This window comes from Cladophialophora psammophila (genome assembly GCF_000585535.1).
Source record: "Cladophialophora psammophila CBS 110553 chromosome Unknown aczJe-supercont1.4, whole genome shotgun sequence".
Lineage (NCBI taxonomy): Eukaryota > Fungi > Ascomycota > Eurotiomycetes > Chaetothyriales > Herpotrichiellaceae > Cladophialophora > Cladophialophora psammophila.
The window spans coordinates 554,543-569,895 of record NW_006912925.1 but is presented as its reverse complement, the minus strand read 5'-3'; the positions used below and the strand labels follow the sequence as shown (position 1 = coordinate 569,895).

Here is a 15,353-nt window from a genome sequence, read left to right as displayed (position 1 = left end):
AGCTTGAGAAAAACACTACATAGCTTTACCTCGTACTATACAAAGGATCCTACGCAGCCGACAAGGAATCCGAAAGACAAGCCTGACCAGAGAGTTGTGGCCTTATTTCATTTGCACGGAAATAACGCATTTTTCCTCATCAGCCCCAACATTGGCGTCCTTGCTCACGAAGCAAGGCTGTGGAATAGTGTGGCAATGACCTCAACCCTCTAACAGCGACCTTGAGACTAGCTACATTGTGCCATGGGCCTATAGCTAGCCTATGAATGTGTTCTAGGCCGGGAGCAGTCACAAAGCTGCCGCACCGCTGATGCTACTGTCGGTCTTGGAGTCCTTCATGCAACAATTGTCATGTCCTTGATGAGTCGTCACCTCCTTGCTGTTGTCTCTCAGAGTCCCTTTACCCATAACCTCAGACCGCTAGCCGCGGCACCAATCTCGCAGACTTCGCAGATCCTGCACACCTGTCCTTTAAACTGGCTCTGGTACTTGGCCCCATCGAATGGGCAGGACACGCTCTGCGCTCCAGTATAGATTGGAGTAAAAGAAGCTGCGCAAACGTCGAAATCGGCGAACTGGTCGTACTCGATGTCGGTCTTGTCACTAGACCCAGAACGCTCGGCTTGTTGCTTGATTTTCTTCGCCTACAAAACAAAGTTAGCAAACACGTTGGACAGCTGCTCTCTATAAACTAACCTGTTCAAGCAGTTTGACCGCGCCGCCATTGGCAAGGATTCGATTTGCAAAGGACAGTGCACTCGAATATTGTCTGTTCGAGAAGGCCAACTTCATAGCCGCCATAAGAGCCAACTGCCGATGGGCGACCTCAAGTTTGGGCATGGTGAAGTATGCGGAAAGTTCGAGCTGTCGCTTAAGCTGTGCCTCTGAATCACCACCTGAAGCTGCGAGTTTACGTCTTTCAAGCTCGATATTCATCGCAAGTGTGTATTCCATCGATTTGGTGATAAGTGCTTTGGCTTCTTCGACTTGAGCCTGCGAGCTAACGACATTGACGAGAAGTGATTGCAACAGCGTTCGGAACGTAGCAACACCATTCTCCAGTTTGTTGGTTCTCATAGCCGTGTGCCCTTCCTGAAGGTCAACGTTTGTGAGGGTCTCCAGGTTTCTGGGAATGACGGGCAGGAGTTTTCTGTTGTCCGTCTCATCAGTGGTGCGGCGAACGTAGTTCACAATCGGCGGCAAGCTAGCATTGGCAGGCAGGAATGTTTTGGACGCCTGGTAAATTTCCAGGAACCTGGACTTGAGAGGCTCAAAATGCACTGCGCCAACTTGACGGTTCAGCAGCTGCATGGCACTGTCGAAAGAGCCTGCTGCGACGTGATCCGCAGCTAACGGAGAATTTCGTGACCACATATCTGCTTCTGAGCTGCCCGGACCAGCAGCTTCCGCAGGTGCATCTGGGTTGTCGACATTGACGAAATCAGAATCATTTCCTGTCGTTTCGAGGCCGATGTCGTCACCCATGTCCCAACCTTCGCCAGCATCCGCCTCTTCCTCTGCTGGGAGTCCGCCACCGTCTGCAGCCACCGGCATATCCTCGGTGAGGAGATCAGGGTTTGTTTCGTCTTCAACGGCCACTCCGACTTCTCCGAGGAGAGCTCTCTCGAATGAGGAATGGGATGCTTCCTTGACTGGCCAGTTTGCTTTGTAGGTCGGAATAATGACCTTTGGAGGAGCGAGACCCCCTCCCGAGTCAGGCATTGAGATTTGATCTTCGGTCAACCCGCAAAGTTCGAGTATTGATTGGCATTCTTCTGTCAACCCGTGAGACTTTGCAGTAAGATAAGCCAATGGATATTGATCAATCTCTTTGAACATTTGAATCCGACTTTCCACATCGTTGAGATACAGTGCATTTTGGAATCTCGACACAAAATCTCCCCGATGCTCGGCAATTTTGGCCATTCTAGTGAGTTTCTCCTCGTCACCTGTGCAAAGGTACAAGAATGACAGTTTGTCGAAATTTCGAAGTTTCTGATAGGTCATTTCCACGGTCTGATGGTTGCCATGAATTAACGCTTCGGCGCCTAAGCGTGTCCAAATTTTGGGTCTGTCCAACTCTTTGGCCATTTCTGTGGCAACTTCCAGGTTGCCGCACTCGATGGCGAGTTCAAACCTGGTTTGGGGATCTTGCACAAACTGTAAGGCGATCTCTGGATAGCCTTTCTTTTGCAGGTAAGAGATAATGCTCTGCCCAACCAGGGGTGACGTCCTGATGATCTGAAGCATTTCATCGTAGTTGCGCTTCACAAGCGCCAACTTGAACCGGTATTCCGTGGGGTCAATGCTGAGAACTCGGGGCTTAGCGGATCTGTCGAGGCAGTAGACATTACGGCCTTTGACTTTGACGAGGTAAACCGTCTGGTCGAGCGTCCTAACGATGCCGTTATCACCATTGAGGAGAGTGTATTTGATATGGTTGAGAGTTGAGTAAAGCAAGACACCGGAATCGTCCCAGGCGGCGCTCTTGATTCTGATCGTCTCATGCAGAGTACTGACTTGCTCTAGGGATTTGTTCACGATGGTGACATTGTGCTTACTGAGCAAAGCAGCATACAGACCATCGTTTGACCAAGAGACATATTTGACGCCCGTAACGCTCAGTTCTGCCAGCTGCTTCTTCTGCTGAATATCGTAGAGAACAATATTTGTGGGAGTGATGAGAAGCAGACAGCTAGTGCCACCATATGTGATATCAGTAGTTCCAGCAGGTGCTTTGAAGGACTTGGTCGTCGAATTGCTGAGGTCTTTAATTTCGACTAACTGGGTGGAAGTACTGAAAACGGCAAAGCGATTGCGGGCCACGAAGACTGCCGCGTTGCCTGATCCACGTTTGATATCTGTAGGATCCGTAGCTCCTGTGCCATCTCGTGGAAGTGCAATCAGCTCGTAAGTGCCATTGTCCGTGGGTGATGTGACCAGGATTGATCGTTCTGCAGGGTTGTAAGAGAGTGTGCGAGGAGGGACCCAGTTGCTGCCAAACTTCCTAAGTGACAGGAGTGAAGGGGACTCGACATTTTTGGTGAAGTCATAGGACCGGACGTGCTTGTCCTTTGTGATATAGAATAGTTGGTTCTGGTACACAGAGGATGCAGGGCGCTCTCGTTCGAGTTTGAAGACCATAACTCCGTTATCGTGGCCGGCGGCAAAAAGATTGATCTCAGGATGGGCGGCAATGACCCAAAAACGATCATTCTCCCGCTTAAAGGATTGGACGGAAGTTCTCTTGTTTAAATCCCAGACCCGAATAGTTTTGTCCTCGCCCACGGACAGAATGAGATCTTGATGTGGATGGAACAAGCATGCAGAGACGTTTTGGAAGTGCCCCCGGCAAGTGTCAACCTCCCACGCCTTGGTCTCGCTCATTCTCCACAGTTTAACAAGGCGGTCATCGCCTGCTGAGACGATCAACGGCAAGGTCGGATGGAAAGCCACCCAATTCACGCCTCGATCGTGCCCTTCGAGAACAAACTTGACAACGGCATCGGTGTTACCAAACATATCAGCCTGTTGTTGATTTGCTCGGGCCATCTGATCTTCAAAACTCATCGATGTTGGAGCCGAATGCTTTTTCCGTAGTCCTGAAATATCCCACACTCGAACAGATTGATCAAGGGAGGCGGAAACAATGAGGTCCTCCTTAGGATGGAATTGGGCGCACATGGCGTAGTGGTTGTGGCCCGTCATGGTGCAGACTGTTGTGTGTGTTAGGGAGGGCCAGATCTCGTTTGGAGAAGTACATACTCAGAGACCGATTCTGCCAGTTCCAAATCCTAATCGTCTGGTCGTCCGATGCGGACAAAATCCAAGGCAACTCATGGTGGAAGAAGACTGTTCGAACATAGTCCAGGTGACCATTGAGCGTGAAGAGGCACCTCCTCGTTTGGTAGGACCAGACTTTGATCTTGTAGTCGTCTCCTCCCGAAACGAAGAGTGGTTGTGTCTTGTGAAAGTCGATACCGCGGACAGGTCCATCGTGCTCCTCGAAGCGGTCGATCAATGTTCCCATGCGATAGTCCCATAGTCTGCAGAGAGGTTAGTTTGGATGCCGCAAGAAATGGTGTCAAGGTGCGGTACTGAATGGTACTGCTGTGCAAGCTGACAAGGATCCATGGTCGCTTCGGATGGAAAGCTAAGCCCTTTGCGCGACTGCTTTTGCTCTCAAACTGTACTCAAAGGTTAGAAGACATTGAAAGAGGAGGACAGACGGCCAGGCCATGCCTTTGTGAGCATTGAAGGGGAGGCCATGTTGGCCGTTTTGGAGAAGAGTTCAACTTGCTGAATTTCTCAACGACAGGTTGTAATCATGCTGCACCCCTCCTATGATGCGTCAGTATCAGAACTCCCCGGTGAGAATTGTCGCGGTTGCAGTATTTGGGGCTCAGTTGGAAAGGCATATGTGGCTCTGTATGGGGTTTGGGTGCGGTGCTCAATTCAGTGCCAGACAAATTGTCCGCAGGCTGTCCATGATACGCAAAAAGGAAGGTACGGCGAGGCTGCACAATGTGGGGACTTGGCTAGTTTATCGATTGGGATGGCCAGCCCGTCTTCTTATATCGCTTTCATCCCAAACTTGCCAGAGTGGCTCACTTGTGTTGTAGACTATCACCACTCTGTCCGCGATTATACTCCTTGCTACTCTGATCTTCGGCTGGAACAGATAGGTGGCCTTCTGCTACTATTCTTAAGCCCAGATCGAGTACAGCACTTCCATCTCCCAGACGTTCGCTCACTCAGACCCGTTTCAACCAGCATGTGCTTGTGAGGCATTAGCGACATAGCTGCGATAATGGACCAGGCTCAGTACGACGCGATCAAGGACAATTGGGGGGAGGTTGAGGACAGAGATGGCGTTAGACTCAGTTGGAACGTCATTCCATCGACGCGCATGGTACGAAAGGAAGTCACAGCACAGTTTGAACAAAACTAAAAGCAATTCTTCAGGAAGCAAACAGACTGGTGGTCCCCGTCAGCTGTTTACTCACGCCTCTGAAAGTGAGCCCTCCAAACCCAGAGATATTTCTGGTGCTGACAGTCTGAAAGGAACTCGGCAAACCACCACTCCCCTATGAGCCCGTCACATGCAAAGCGCCTTGCCGGGCGGTCCTCAATCCCTTCGCTAACGTCGATGTGCGGGCTAAACTATGGATCTGCCCCTTCTGTCTCCAACGCAACCCGCTGCCTCGTCACTATGGAGATATCAGTGCCGAGAACATCCCACCAGAGATGCACCCCGCGAACACTACGGTCGAATACAAGCTTGCTCGACCTGCCCCTTCCCCACCAATTTTCGTGTACGTGGTTGATACTGCGATTGAGGAAGATGGCTTGCAAGCCTTAAAAGAAACCTTGGTTATGAGTTTGTCATTACTCCCTGCGAATGCGCTAGTGGGTTTGGTTACGTTCGGAACAAATGTTGCCGTTCATGAAATTGGCTATACCGAGTGCCAGAAGTCGTACGTCTTTAGGGGCAGCAAGGACTATGCAGCAAAGCAGGTTCAAGAGATGCTGGGATTAGCTGCGCCTGGGATGAGACCCAATATACCACCAGTACAAGGCCGGCCGCCTCCGCCGATGGGCCCTGCTGCCCGGTTCCTCCTTCCCGTCCAGCAAGCTGAGTTCCAGATAACCAATGCAATCGAGCAGCTGCAAAAGGACCCTTGGCCTGTCGCGAATGACCGGCGACCACTTCGCTGCACCGGTGTTGCCATGAGTATTGCAGTCGGCTTGCTGGAGACATCTTTCCAGAACGCAGGAGCCAGAATTATGCTATTTGCTGGCGGTCCCGCCACTGAAGGACCCGGCATGGTTGTTGCTCCAGAACTACGTGAGCCGATTCGATCACACCATGATATCGATCGCGACAATGTCAAGTACTTCAAGAAGGCCATCAAATTCTACGACAATCTTGCAAAACGCACTGCCCACAACGGACACATCATCGATCTATATGTTGGTTGTCTCGACCAAGTTGGTTTGCTTGAGATGAAGGGATTGGCGAACTCGACTGGAGGGCATATGGTCTTGACAGACAGTTTCACCTCCTCGCAGTTCAAGCAGTCTTTCGTACGAGTATTTGACAAGGATGAGAGCGACAACCTCCAGATGGGATTCAATGCATCACTCGAGGTCGTTACAACGAAAGAGCTCAAGGTCACCGGTCTCATTGGCCACGCCGTCTCCCAAAATAAGAAGTCTAGCTCTGTCGGCGAGACAGAATGTGGTATTGGAAACACTTGTCTCTGGAAAATGTGCGGCATTGACCCCACATCCAGCTACGGCATTTACTTTGAGGTTGCAAACCAGGGTGGTCCAGCGCCCATGCAGCAAGGCCCACAACGAGGTATGATGCAGTTCTTGACATATTACCAGCATTCTTCCGGACAGTATCACCTACGTGTGACCACCGTTGCTCGCAATTTGAGCGGTCCAACCGGTGACCAAGCACTGGCGCAATCTTTCGACCAGGAAGCTGCTGCCGTGCTCATGGCAAGAATTGCGGTTTTCAAAGCAGAGGTCGACGATGGGCCTGATGTGCTCAGATGGGTCGATCGGATGCTCATCCGGCTCTGCTCGCGCTTCGCAGACTATCGCAAAGACGATCCAACCTCCTTCCGACTTGACAAAAATTTCACCCTCTACCCGCAATTCATGTTCCACCTGCGCAGATCGCAATTCCTTCAGGTGTTCAACAACTCGCCCGACGAGACGGCATTTTATCGACACGTGCTGAACCATGAATACGTGGGGGATTCGCTAATCATGATTCAACCTACCTTGGACTCTTACGGTCTTGACCACGAAGGTGGTCAACCCGTCCTGCTCGACTCCGCCTCCATCCAACCCCAGACCATCCTGCTTCTCGATACTTTCTTCCAGATTTTGATTTTCCATGGCGAAACGATGGCTGAATGGCGTAAAGCTGGCTATCAAGACCAGGAAGGCTACGAGAATTTCCGGGCTGTTCTCGACGCACCAAAGGAAGACGCGCGAGAACTCGTACAGGACCGATTCCCTCTGCCGCGATTTATTATTTGTGATGCTGGAGGCTCGCAGGCCCGTTTCCTCCTATCAAAGTTAAATCCTTCAACTACGCATGCGACTGGAGGTTACGGTGGTGTTTCGCAGTCCGCTCAGACGATTTTCACTGATGATGTGTCATTGCAGACATTCATGGATCATCTGATGAAGTAAGTTGCCCACCCTTGTAACCTTTGACTTACGCTAATCCGATCCAGATTGGCAGTATCTGGCTCCAGCTAGAGCCATACGGTAGAAGCAAGCGTGATGACGGTGCCTATGGGGACTTGGGACTCAATTCTTGTGACGTCGGCTACATATGTTGGACGTATCCCCCGAAGATCCTGTTCAATGGGACGGCCACAATTCGTTTTACAAACAACCAAAAATCAAATTGAACGGCTAGACACCCGTAGAAAATTGGCATGACATAAAATCAGCTGCCAAGAAGAATGTCCCGAGTAGGGAATGCATGTTGGTTTTGCCTCTACTGGTACATAGCTGCATCTGCCCAGGCCCATATCGACCTTTCCGAATTAGGAACAAATTTCACCCACAAGCTGAAATCTTGGCAGCGTCGAAAAAGCTGCTAGTTCTTTAATTTCCAGAATCGCATCCCTGAATTTGTCTCTTCTTCCAGCTCACCATCAACCACCTCAAGAAAGACTGACTACCTTTCGCACTCGCCATGCGTAAGTATCGTCTTCTTGAGCAGCATCAGCTCGGCGGCTAACGCTATGTTTTCACCCTTTCAGCTCCCAAGTTAGATCCCGGTGAGGTGAAGATCATGTATGATACCCCGACAATTTTCCTCATCCCACAAGACCCAATCGGCAAGATACTGACATGGTTACTCTACAGTCACCTCCGCGCCACTGGCGGTGAGGTCGGATCTTCTGCAACTCTAGCCCCTAAGATCGGTCCCCTTGGTCTCTCACCCAAGAAGGTCGGCGAAGATATCGCGAAAGCCACTGGCGACTGGGTGCGTTTATCAACAATCCATATTCACATATTGACAGACTACCTAATATTTTGCGCCTGCAGAAAGGTCTCCGCGTCACCGTCAAGCTGACCATCCAAAACCGACAAGCTGCTGTCAGCGTCGTTCCCTCTGCCTCATCTCTCGTCATTCGAGCCCTGAAAGAGCCCCCTCGAGACCGCAAGAAGGAAAAGAACATTAAACACTCCAAGTCAATCCCTCTTGACGAGGTTTTCGACATTGCCCGAACCATGCGTGATGCAAACAAGTCACTCGCTCGTGAATTGAAGGGTACGGTGTTGGAGATCTTGGGAACTTGCTTCAGTGTGGGTTGTCAGGTAGACGGAAGAAGTCCCAAGGAGATTAGTGATGAGATCAAGGAAGGGTCGATTGAGGGTAAGTTCTAACATTGATTCGGCTTCTTTTTGGTGCCTGTTGCTAACTTGTCCGAAAGTGCCCGATGAATAGATCTAGATGCAGTGCCCGCTGAGGAATCCACAAAGCTCATCCGGCCCCAGCAAGGGGAGCGTGGTGTAGCAGGACCATATCATCCATGAGCAATGTCTCGAAATGTTGTCATGTCCCTCGTCAAAACAATAATGAGGATAACGAGAATGAATTCCCAACCAAGGCATTGGCCATTCCCATTTCTTTTGCTGTCCCAAGCTTCCCTCCACGCCCCCTTTCCACTCCCTCTATTTCACAAGCACAAAGACCTTTGCCAACACTCTGGCCTTTATCCCTTTCCTTTTGGAAAGCTATCACCAGGATAATGTGCCTATTTTGGTGCAAAGAAGATCAAATCTTCACAGAATGACACACTACTCACCACGGCATTCCCGACATCCAAATGGATGCAGTGGTCCATCATCCTTTGTGTCTACAATCCCTAAACCTCACTATGCATATAAGAAGCTGTAGGTCACCGCCTGTTCGAATGGTGCAATGGCATGAAATCGCGTTCTGCTCGACGGTCGCCTGTATTCTACTATGCATGTCTTGTTTCATGATGGAAGGCCTTTGCCTGCCAATTCATCGTTCTTTTGAGGCCATCCCGAGACGGAAGCCGTCGTCCTCAGGCCCTTCAAGTTCCCCCTCGTTGCTTCTCGGCTTGTCCTGTCAAATTGTCCCCCTTGCCTCTATGTCTCACGGGCGGACGGATGAAACATCTCCCCGAAGGCGTTGACACTTGTCATGTCGGCCTTGTCCACAAAATCCAAGTCCCATCTCGCCAGCCTGCCCTGGTTGCATTTCGGGCACATTGGCATCTCTCTCACCCTCCCGTACCAATCACTGTCAAAGCAGACCTGGCAGACGTCCTCCCCGCCACAGTCACACTCTTCCCTGGCCTTCGGCTCAATGGTCGCCTGGCATTCTTCCCTCCGGCATTGTAAGTATTTGGCCCGCAGGCACTTGGTGGTGTAATCCCACATGAATTCTGCGTTCGTTTCCATCAAGAGTTTGAACTTTTTCTCCCTAAACAGACGCATCTCGCTCTTCTGCGCCAGGTACACGGCCCTCATCCTCATCTTTTGCCCCAGAGTCGCTCGGCTTTGGTTTGGGGTGGTGATGTAGAGGTATTCGATTGTCCAGAGGAGCAGATTGCAGCTGAAAAGCTCGCCGGAAGTGGCCAGGACGAATTTCTGGAGAGTAATGGTGGAGAGCGCATCGACGGCATAAAATTCGGCCAGCCAATACATATCAATGTGGAGGAAGAGGCCGTCCGGCCTGTTTTCGGGGGTAAAGGAAGCGGAAGAGGCTCGATCTTCCTCGTCCTCAACAGCGGTGCTGGCTTGCGAACCCGCCGAAGCACTGGTTCCCTCGCCGACGACGGAGTCGACTCTTGACTGCTCGAGGTATCTCCTCCACGCCTGCGGCAAATTTGACTCTTGGTCCGTGTAGGTTTTTATATAGATCGACTGGATCATTCTCAAGACCATCAGCGGATCTTCGACCTCGTTCAAGACCAGGTATCCCATTATGCCCTCTTGAAAGTGTCCTGAGCATACGTTAGCGAAATATCTCGAGCATTCGCTCAGGACGAACCGATGGACCTTGAACGAGTATCCGGGGACGCGAAGCTCGAAATTGACGCCCAAGCCAGCGAGCAGGAGGTTACTTTGAATGTTTGAAGCGAAAAGAGTGAGACCAGAAGACATTGTGGGCGTGTGGGCGGAAGAAGTATGTAGGAAGAAAGGACGGATGGGTGAGGGCACGTGACGCGGCTGAAATACTCAGGGGGTGATATGGCGATCGCCCGACGACAGAATGTGCCGGAACGTGTGCAAAATCGCGACATGTGTTTTGTTTGTCTCGGCGAGAACGAGGCTCTGCAAGGCTGGACCATGGGGGTGCTCGTCAGTGACAAATTCGACAAAGTGCTGTGCTGATATATGGCCTGTTTTTCTTGTCCTCAACCTTAGACATCTAACGGACGAGGCTAGACGATAGGGGTCCTCCTAGGGTTTGTCGGCAAACAGGTCGATCATAAACTCCGTCCACCAAACGCCTTAGGTTTGTGTATTTCTTGTGCACAGCGGTTTCTCAACCTCTCAATGTTTCCCACTCAGGCAACGGCGATTATGGCACGAGAAACAAGTGAGTAAACATCCTCCATCCTCTGGCTGATTTGGGGCACCCATTCCTCGAGCTGCCGGGCAGCCTCGCAAGTCCCGTTACTCCTTCTTATGCATGGCCCCAGGCGGAATGCCTCCACCTTCGACGAATACCAGAAAAAGGTGCTTCCTTGACAAGTCTTTGGGTGAAATCAAAAGCTATTGGTATGTCGAGAGCGCTATTATGGCAGCGGTCTGCTTCTGTCCCAATCCTTGTCCAGGAGCCACGCCATGCCATCCATTGTCGTTTCCTTTACCTCTGGCGAGTGGGCTTCGGGAAACGGCAGCGACGCCCAACCCACATAGCCGTAGCCGTCGAGCACATCGATCTTTGTCTCAGCGACGCCGCCCTCTCTCAGCACCCCTTCATAGATGACCGCGTCGTCACGAAGGATATCCAACTGGCCACCATGCACGTAAACCCGTCGAGGGTGATGTTCTCTTATCTCACGGAGATCCAGGTTGAGGGGGGGGAAACCAAGGTGCGTGGAACTCCATTTTCAGTCGCTTTTCCGAGTTGGCCAGAGACGTGGCGTTGTTGATTGGAGCATTTGCATTCTCCTCACGGAACTGGAACGCAGATGTATTCTTCGCCGGGACAATGTCCCGATGGACGACATGAGGGAGGGACACGAAGATTCCTCGAATGGGAGAGACAAGGCTGCGTAACCCTCGCACCAGCTCCATCTGACCTGCCCGTGCAGGTGAGGCGATGCCAGCAATGACTGCGGAGATGGTTGCGCCAGCACTGCAGCCAGCCAGCACAAAGCCGAGGGAAGCATCCAACTCGACCCCGTCGTCTTTGAGGGGCCCGTTGTTGAGGTCTTGCGGATCAGAGAGCCAGGCTATTACCTCTCATGCACTTTGCATCGGCATCGGAAAAAGGTTCTCCGGCGCCAGCTTGTAGGACGGACAGGCGACGATGGGTCCAAAATACGATGCGAACGCACGGGCCGGGGAAAGTGTGAAGCTTGGCGTGTCAACAGTGAAGCTTCCTCCATGGATGTACACGATGAGGGGACACTTCTCGACAGTCTGGCTGCCTCGATCATTCCAAGACAGGCCAGATGACGATGGTCCGGCTGGCAATCCCATCTGGGATCTGGATGTCGATTGTCGATTCCTTCAAGCCCGGGGGTCAAGAACCGAGAATTTCGAGGGTGGCCTGCTCCAAAGCTTGCATTTCCTTGCGGCGAGCGTCTCTTGCGGCTGGTGAATCTTCATTGGGAATGACCTCGCTGATGTCGAAGGGTGTCGTGGCCATGTTTGGAAGATGAGGAGTCAACTCGCGGTTGATTGTGAAGAATACGGAAGTATCCTGGGGAAAGGACCTGACATTTGTAGAAAAGTTGTGATCCCTAGGAGGCCTCCAGGACCAGGACCTTCACAGCCAAGTTTAACTTGCCGACCTGGCACCATGCCGCAAGCAAATTACAACTACTTGGTACTATTACCGATACATACAGATAATGCCCGATGTGAGAGACTAATACCGTTACAGAAAGCACAGCAGCTTCAAATTACGCACGAACCAATCCCATAATGCGGACCGGATCCACTCGGCCTGGAATCACCCTGCGAACAAAGCCAGGGTATTGAGTACTTCGTACTTCTATAATACTCGGCGATTCGGCTCTTCTTTTGACTCATGAGGAAGCCTTGGAATGTCATGTCGTTTTTGTGAAGGTGTTTTCACCAGGCAAGCATCAAGCACCGTCCGCGGATTTCCAAATACAAGCGATATCGGAAGAGGGAATAGAGAACAGTTCAATCTCCTCGAAAAAACCTCGCATCGGCGCGAGGGGCCAGCACAAGGTCAAAACCGGGTGTCAAAAGCTGCAAAAGTATATGCTTTCCTGCACTGTCTCCTTCCCTGGACTCCACCACGAGCTCTCAATTCTGATCCCAAACCCATAGAATTAGACACAAGAAATCCAATGAGGTCAGGCCCACCTGTTTTCAATGCACCAGCACTGGCCATACAGCGTCTCAATGCTCGTCTGGAATGTTCGATCGAAAGCGTCAAACTCGCTGCCTTTGCCAGCATCCTCTTCATCTACATCGAAGGCATGCAGGGGTACAAAGAGATTCATGCATATTCACCTGCGTGGCGGCCTGACTCTTGCGCGCTGCCTCCAGCACCTGTCCCCCAACATGGGATATCTCGAGTTCACCTTATGGCAGATTCAGGAGCAAGCGGAGCAGATCGAAGCCGTCACAAAGCGAGAAGAAGGATATCCAAAAGGGGGTAGGATCGCTGGAGAACTGGTTGCCCACGTGGTGTTTTCATCCCAGCACGCATTTTTGGCACCGTATGGAGAGCCTGAAGCACCATGTTCCGCAATGCAGCCTGTCTAACATTATTTCTCGAGGCTTAAATGTTGGGAAGACTTGAATGCTCCCCGTGGCGAAGATGGCCGGTCGCCTCTAGCCCAGCCGCTGGACCTACCAGGCTATCCTGAGGCTCCCCACCTCTCGATCAAAGCGGACCAAGCAAATGTCCACAGAGACCGGATCTCTGGTCCCTCCAGGCTTTCCTGCCTGCCTATCTAACTGATATCTTTTCTCTGGGAATATAGCCATCCATGTTTTGTTATTTAGTATTTTTCCGAGCGAGGGGCTGGATAAAAGCAACAAATAATGCCGCAAGAGAGTGATGAGGACGTCGTTTCTCAACAAATATCATTTATTTAGGTCTGCTCCATCCATTGAGTCGACGATCCAATGACGGTGCAGATGCTTTTCCTGGTCTTAAGTTTTCAGTGAATCATAACAAATCCATGGCATTTGTAGCCGGATGGATTGATCTGCTGATTTAGCTATGAAGCGGACATCGACTTAAACCTCCCTGAACGGAACAGTGCGCGGAAATGACATTGACACAGACATAATCGATCCAATCCGCATGGACTATCGTCACGGAGTGACAACTACCAGGTGGTTGACACTTTGGGAAATTCCTGCGACGAGATTCCGAGATCCGTAAAGACAGCATCATCACCTGAGAGAACGTCAGCGACATGCATGAAAGACAGTATATTTCAGTCCCACCTTTCAAGTGCTTGATCCGAATCTCATCTTCGCCCTCCAACTTGTCCATTTCCTCCTCAGGAGCAGCTTTGTTTTCGCGCTCATCCTTGGGCCGCTGCTCAGTGGCTTTGTCGTAATCCTCTCCGATCATCAAAAACTGCGCATGGTCATAATCCAAGAATTTGGGCTCTAATGGCTTCCAACGGAGACCTCGGAATTCATCAATGATGTCTTGCGGGTACTCAGGTCCCGGGGGCACGTTCTGATTGCCAAGAGGCGGTTGCTCAGGGTTCTTGACACTGGTCACGAAACTTCCGCGCTGTTTGAGGCCGAAATCCTTCTGCAGCTCACCAATCTCAGCAGGGATGTTGATGATGTAGGCTAGATGCGATTCGCGTCCTGTAGAAGTGATTGCATAGACTCCCTCCGCAAGTGGAGTGACAGGTGGTGTATGTTTTGTGCCAGCAGTCTTTGTCTCGTATTCTGAGCCAGTCATGAAGGATTCTTTGAGGTTGGCAAAGCTGGTTTTGCACTTCTCGACGAAGGTGACGAATTTGTCCTTGCCACTTTTTGGAAGCACTTTCTTGGGCAGAGCTAGAAGACGACAATTTCCTTCATCGCCAATTGGGCCATCCCCGAGTTTCGCATCAAGGGGAATTGGTCGCATGACCATGTAGGAGCGCGCAACATCGTTGACGTCCTCGGGGTGGTCCACGTTGACCCGAGAGCGGAAGAAAAAGTAGATGACGCCCTTTTCGAGGATAGTGGATGGGACGTCGTCTTCACGCGAACCAGGCTCAACCGCATTGCCATTGGTCTCGGCGGGTTTGACGTCCTCCTTCTTGGACTCTGGGGCTTCAGGTTCAGCGGGTTTGGTCTCATCCTTCTGGGACTCGGCGGGTTCAGTTTCGGCGCCTTTGGCTTCTGCGTCCTTTTCCCTTTCTTTTTCGGTACTTTCCACCTTGTTGGGTATCTTGTCCTCTTTCGCCTCGGGCGCCTCACCATTGACTTTCTCCGTTTGTGTATCTCCAGGCTTTTCTGGCTCTGTCTCGGTCATTTCTTGATCGGCCTTCTCCGGAGCCGGTTGTTCATGAGTTCCACTGGGCATCATGTGTCAGCATAGATCGGACGGGCGGGCTGGAGAGAAAGAAGTACTTCTGTAGCGTCTCGTCCAGCGTCTTCTGTTCCGGCGGCGCATGCTTCTTGCCTCGCTTTGCGCTTGGTGAAGAGCCTGACATCTCATTCTTGCGCTTCCTGCCGGCTGGCGATGACTTTGGGTGTGGAGGGGACGAGGTCTGAGAAGTCTGGGAGCTCTGGCTTTGAGCAGCGATGCGCGCAGAAGAGCGTCTGCCAGTCATCTTCGGAGAGTTATGGGATGTTTAGAGCAATGGATACGTGTGAAGACTGGGAGTGAACAAGGACACTAAGATACTGGCTAAGATGGTGCTTGATGGGGCGAGAGTGGGAAGAATGAGCAGAGATCAAGAAGCCATTGAAGTCGGGTCGGCAGCAGCAAGCATCTTCTTGTCATGGTGCTGGAAGGAGCAGGGGGGAAGTGAAGTGCAGCTAAAGTTAGTGCTCGGCGAGGCCAGAGGCACAATGATGTAAGATCGGAACGAGACCCGTGCGGCGTGGAAGCTTCTATCACCAGCCTGCGGTGCGAACGAACGGTGTGAGACAAGATGGCA

The 15,353-nt window shown here is 51.4% G+C and overlaps 6 protein-coding genes across 6 annotated transcripts; 2 read left to right on the top strand and 4 right to left on the bottom strand.

Annotated features, from left to right (window-relative positions):
* Positions 1-389: 389 nt before the first annotated feature.
* On the bottom strand, positions 390-4,030 carry A1O5_03122 (coatomer protein complex, subunit alpha (xenin); the record flags this gene model as incomplete). Its single annotated transcript, XM_007743735.1, has 3 exons — positions 390-644; positions 697-3,716; positions 3,766-4,030. 3 exons carry the CDS (start codon positions 4,028-4,030, stop codon positions 390-392), a joined length of 3,540 nt encoding a protein of 1,179 aa, XP_007741925.1.
* A 780-nt stretch (positions 4,031-4,810) lies between these two features.
* On the top strand, positions 4,811-7,215 carry A1O5_03121 (protein transporter SEC23; the record flags this gene model as incomplete). Its single annotated transcript, XM_007743734.1, has 3 exons — positions 4,811-4,912; positions 4,966-5,016; positions 5,065-7,215. The coding sequence occupies 3 exons, from the start codon at positions 4,811-4,813 to the stop codon at positions 7,213-7,215; spliced, it is 2,304 nt and encodes a 767-aa protein (XP_007741924.1).
* Positions 7,216-7,828: 613 nt separating this feature from the next.
* A1O5_03120 (60S ribosomal protein L12) lies at positions 7,829-8,488 on the top strand (the record flags this gene model as incomplete). The annotated part of the gene is made up of 3 exons (XM_007743733.1): positions 7,829-8,023; positions 8,086-8,416; positions 8,475-8,488. The coding sequence occupies 3 exons, from the start codon at positions 7,829-7,831 to the stop codon at positions 8,486-8,488; spliced, it is 540 nt and encodes a 179-aa protein (XP_007741923.1).
* Positions 8,489-9,159: 671 nt separating this feature from the next.
* On the bottom strand, positions 9,160-10,179 carry A1O5_03119 (uncharacterized protein; the record flags this gene model as incomplete). Its single annotated transcript, XM_007743732.1, has 1 exon — positions 9,160-10,179. One exon carries the CDS (start codon positions 10,177-10,179, stop codon positions 9,160-9,162), a length of 1,020 nt encoding a protein of 339 aa, XP_007741922.1.
* Positions 10,180-11,135: 956 nt separating this feature from the next.
* A1O5_03118 (uncharacterized protein) lies at positions 11,136-11,417 on the bottom strand (the record flags this gene model as incomplete). The annotated part of the gene is made up of 1 exon (XM_007743731.1): positions 11,136-11,417. The coding sequence occupies one exon, from the start codon at positions 11,415-11,417 to the stop codon at positions 11,136-11,138; it is 282 nt and encodes a 93-aa protein (XP_007741921.1).
* A 2,148-nt stretch (positions 11,418-13,565) lies between these two features.
* On the bottom strand, positions 13,566-14,773 carry A1O5_03117 (uncharacterized protein; the record flags this gene model as incomplete). The annotated part of the gene is made up of 2 exons (XM_007743730.1): positions 13,566-13,636; positions 13,687-14,773. The coding sequence occupies 2 exons, from the start codon at positions 14,771-14,773 to the stop codon at positions 13,566-13,568; spliced, it is 1,158 nt and encodes a 385-aa protein (XP_007741920.1).
* Positions 14,774-15,353: the final 580 nt, after the last annotated feature.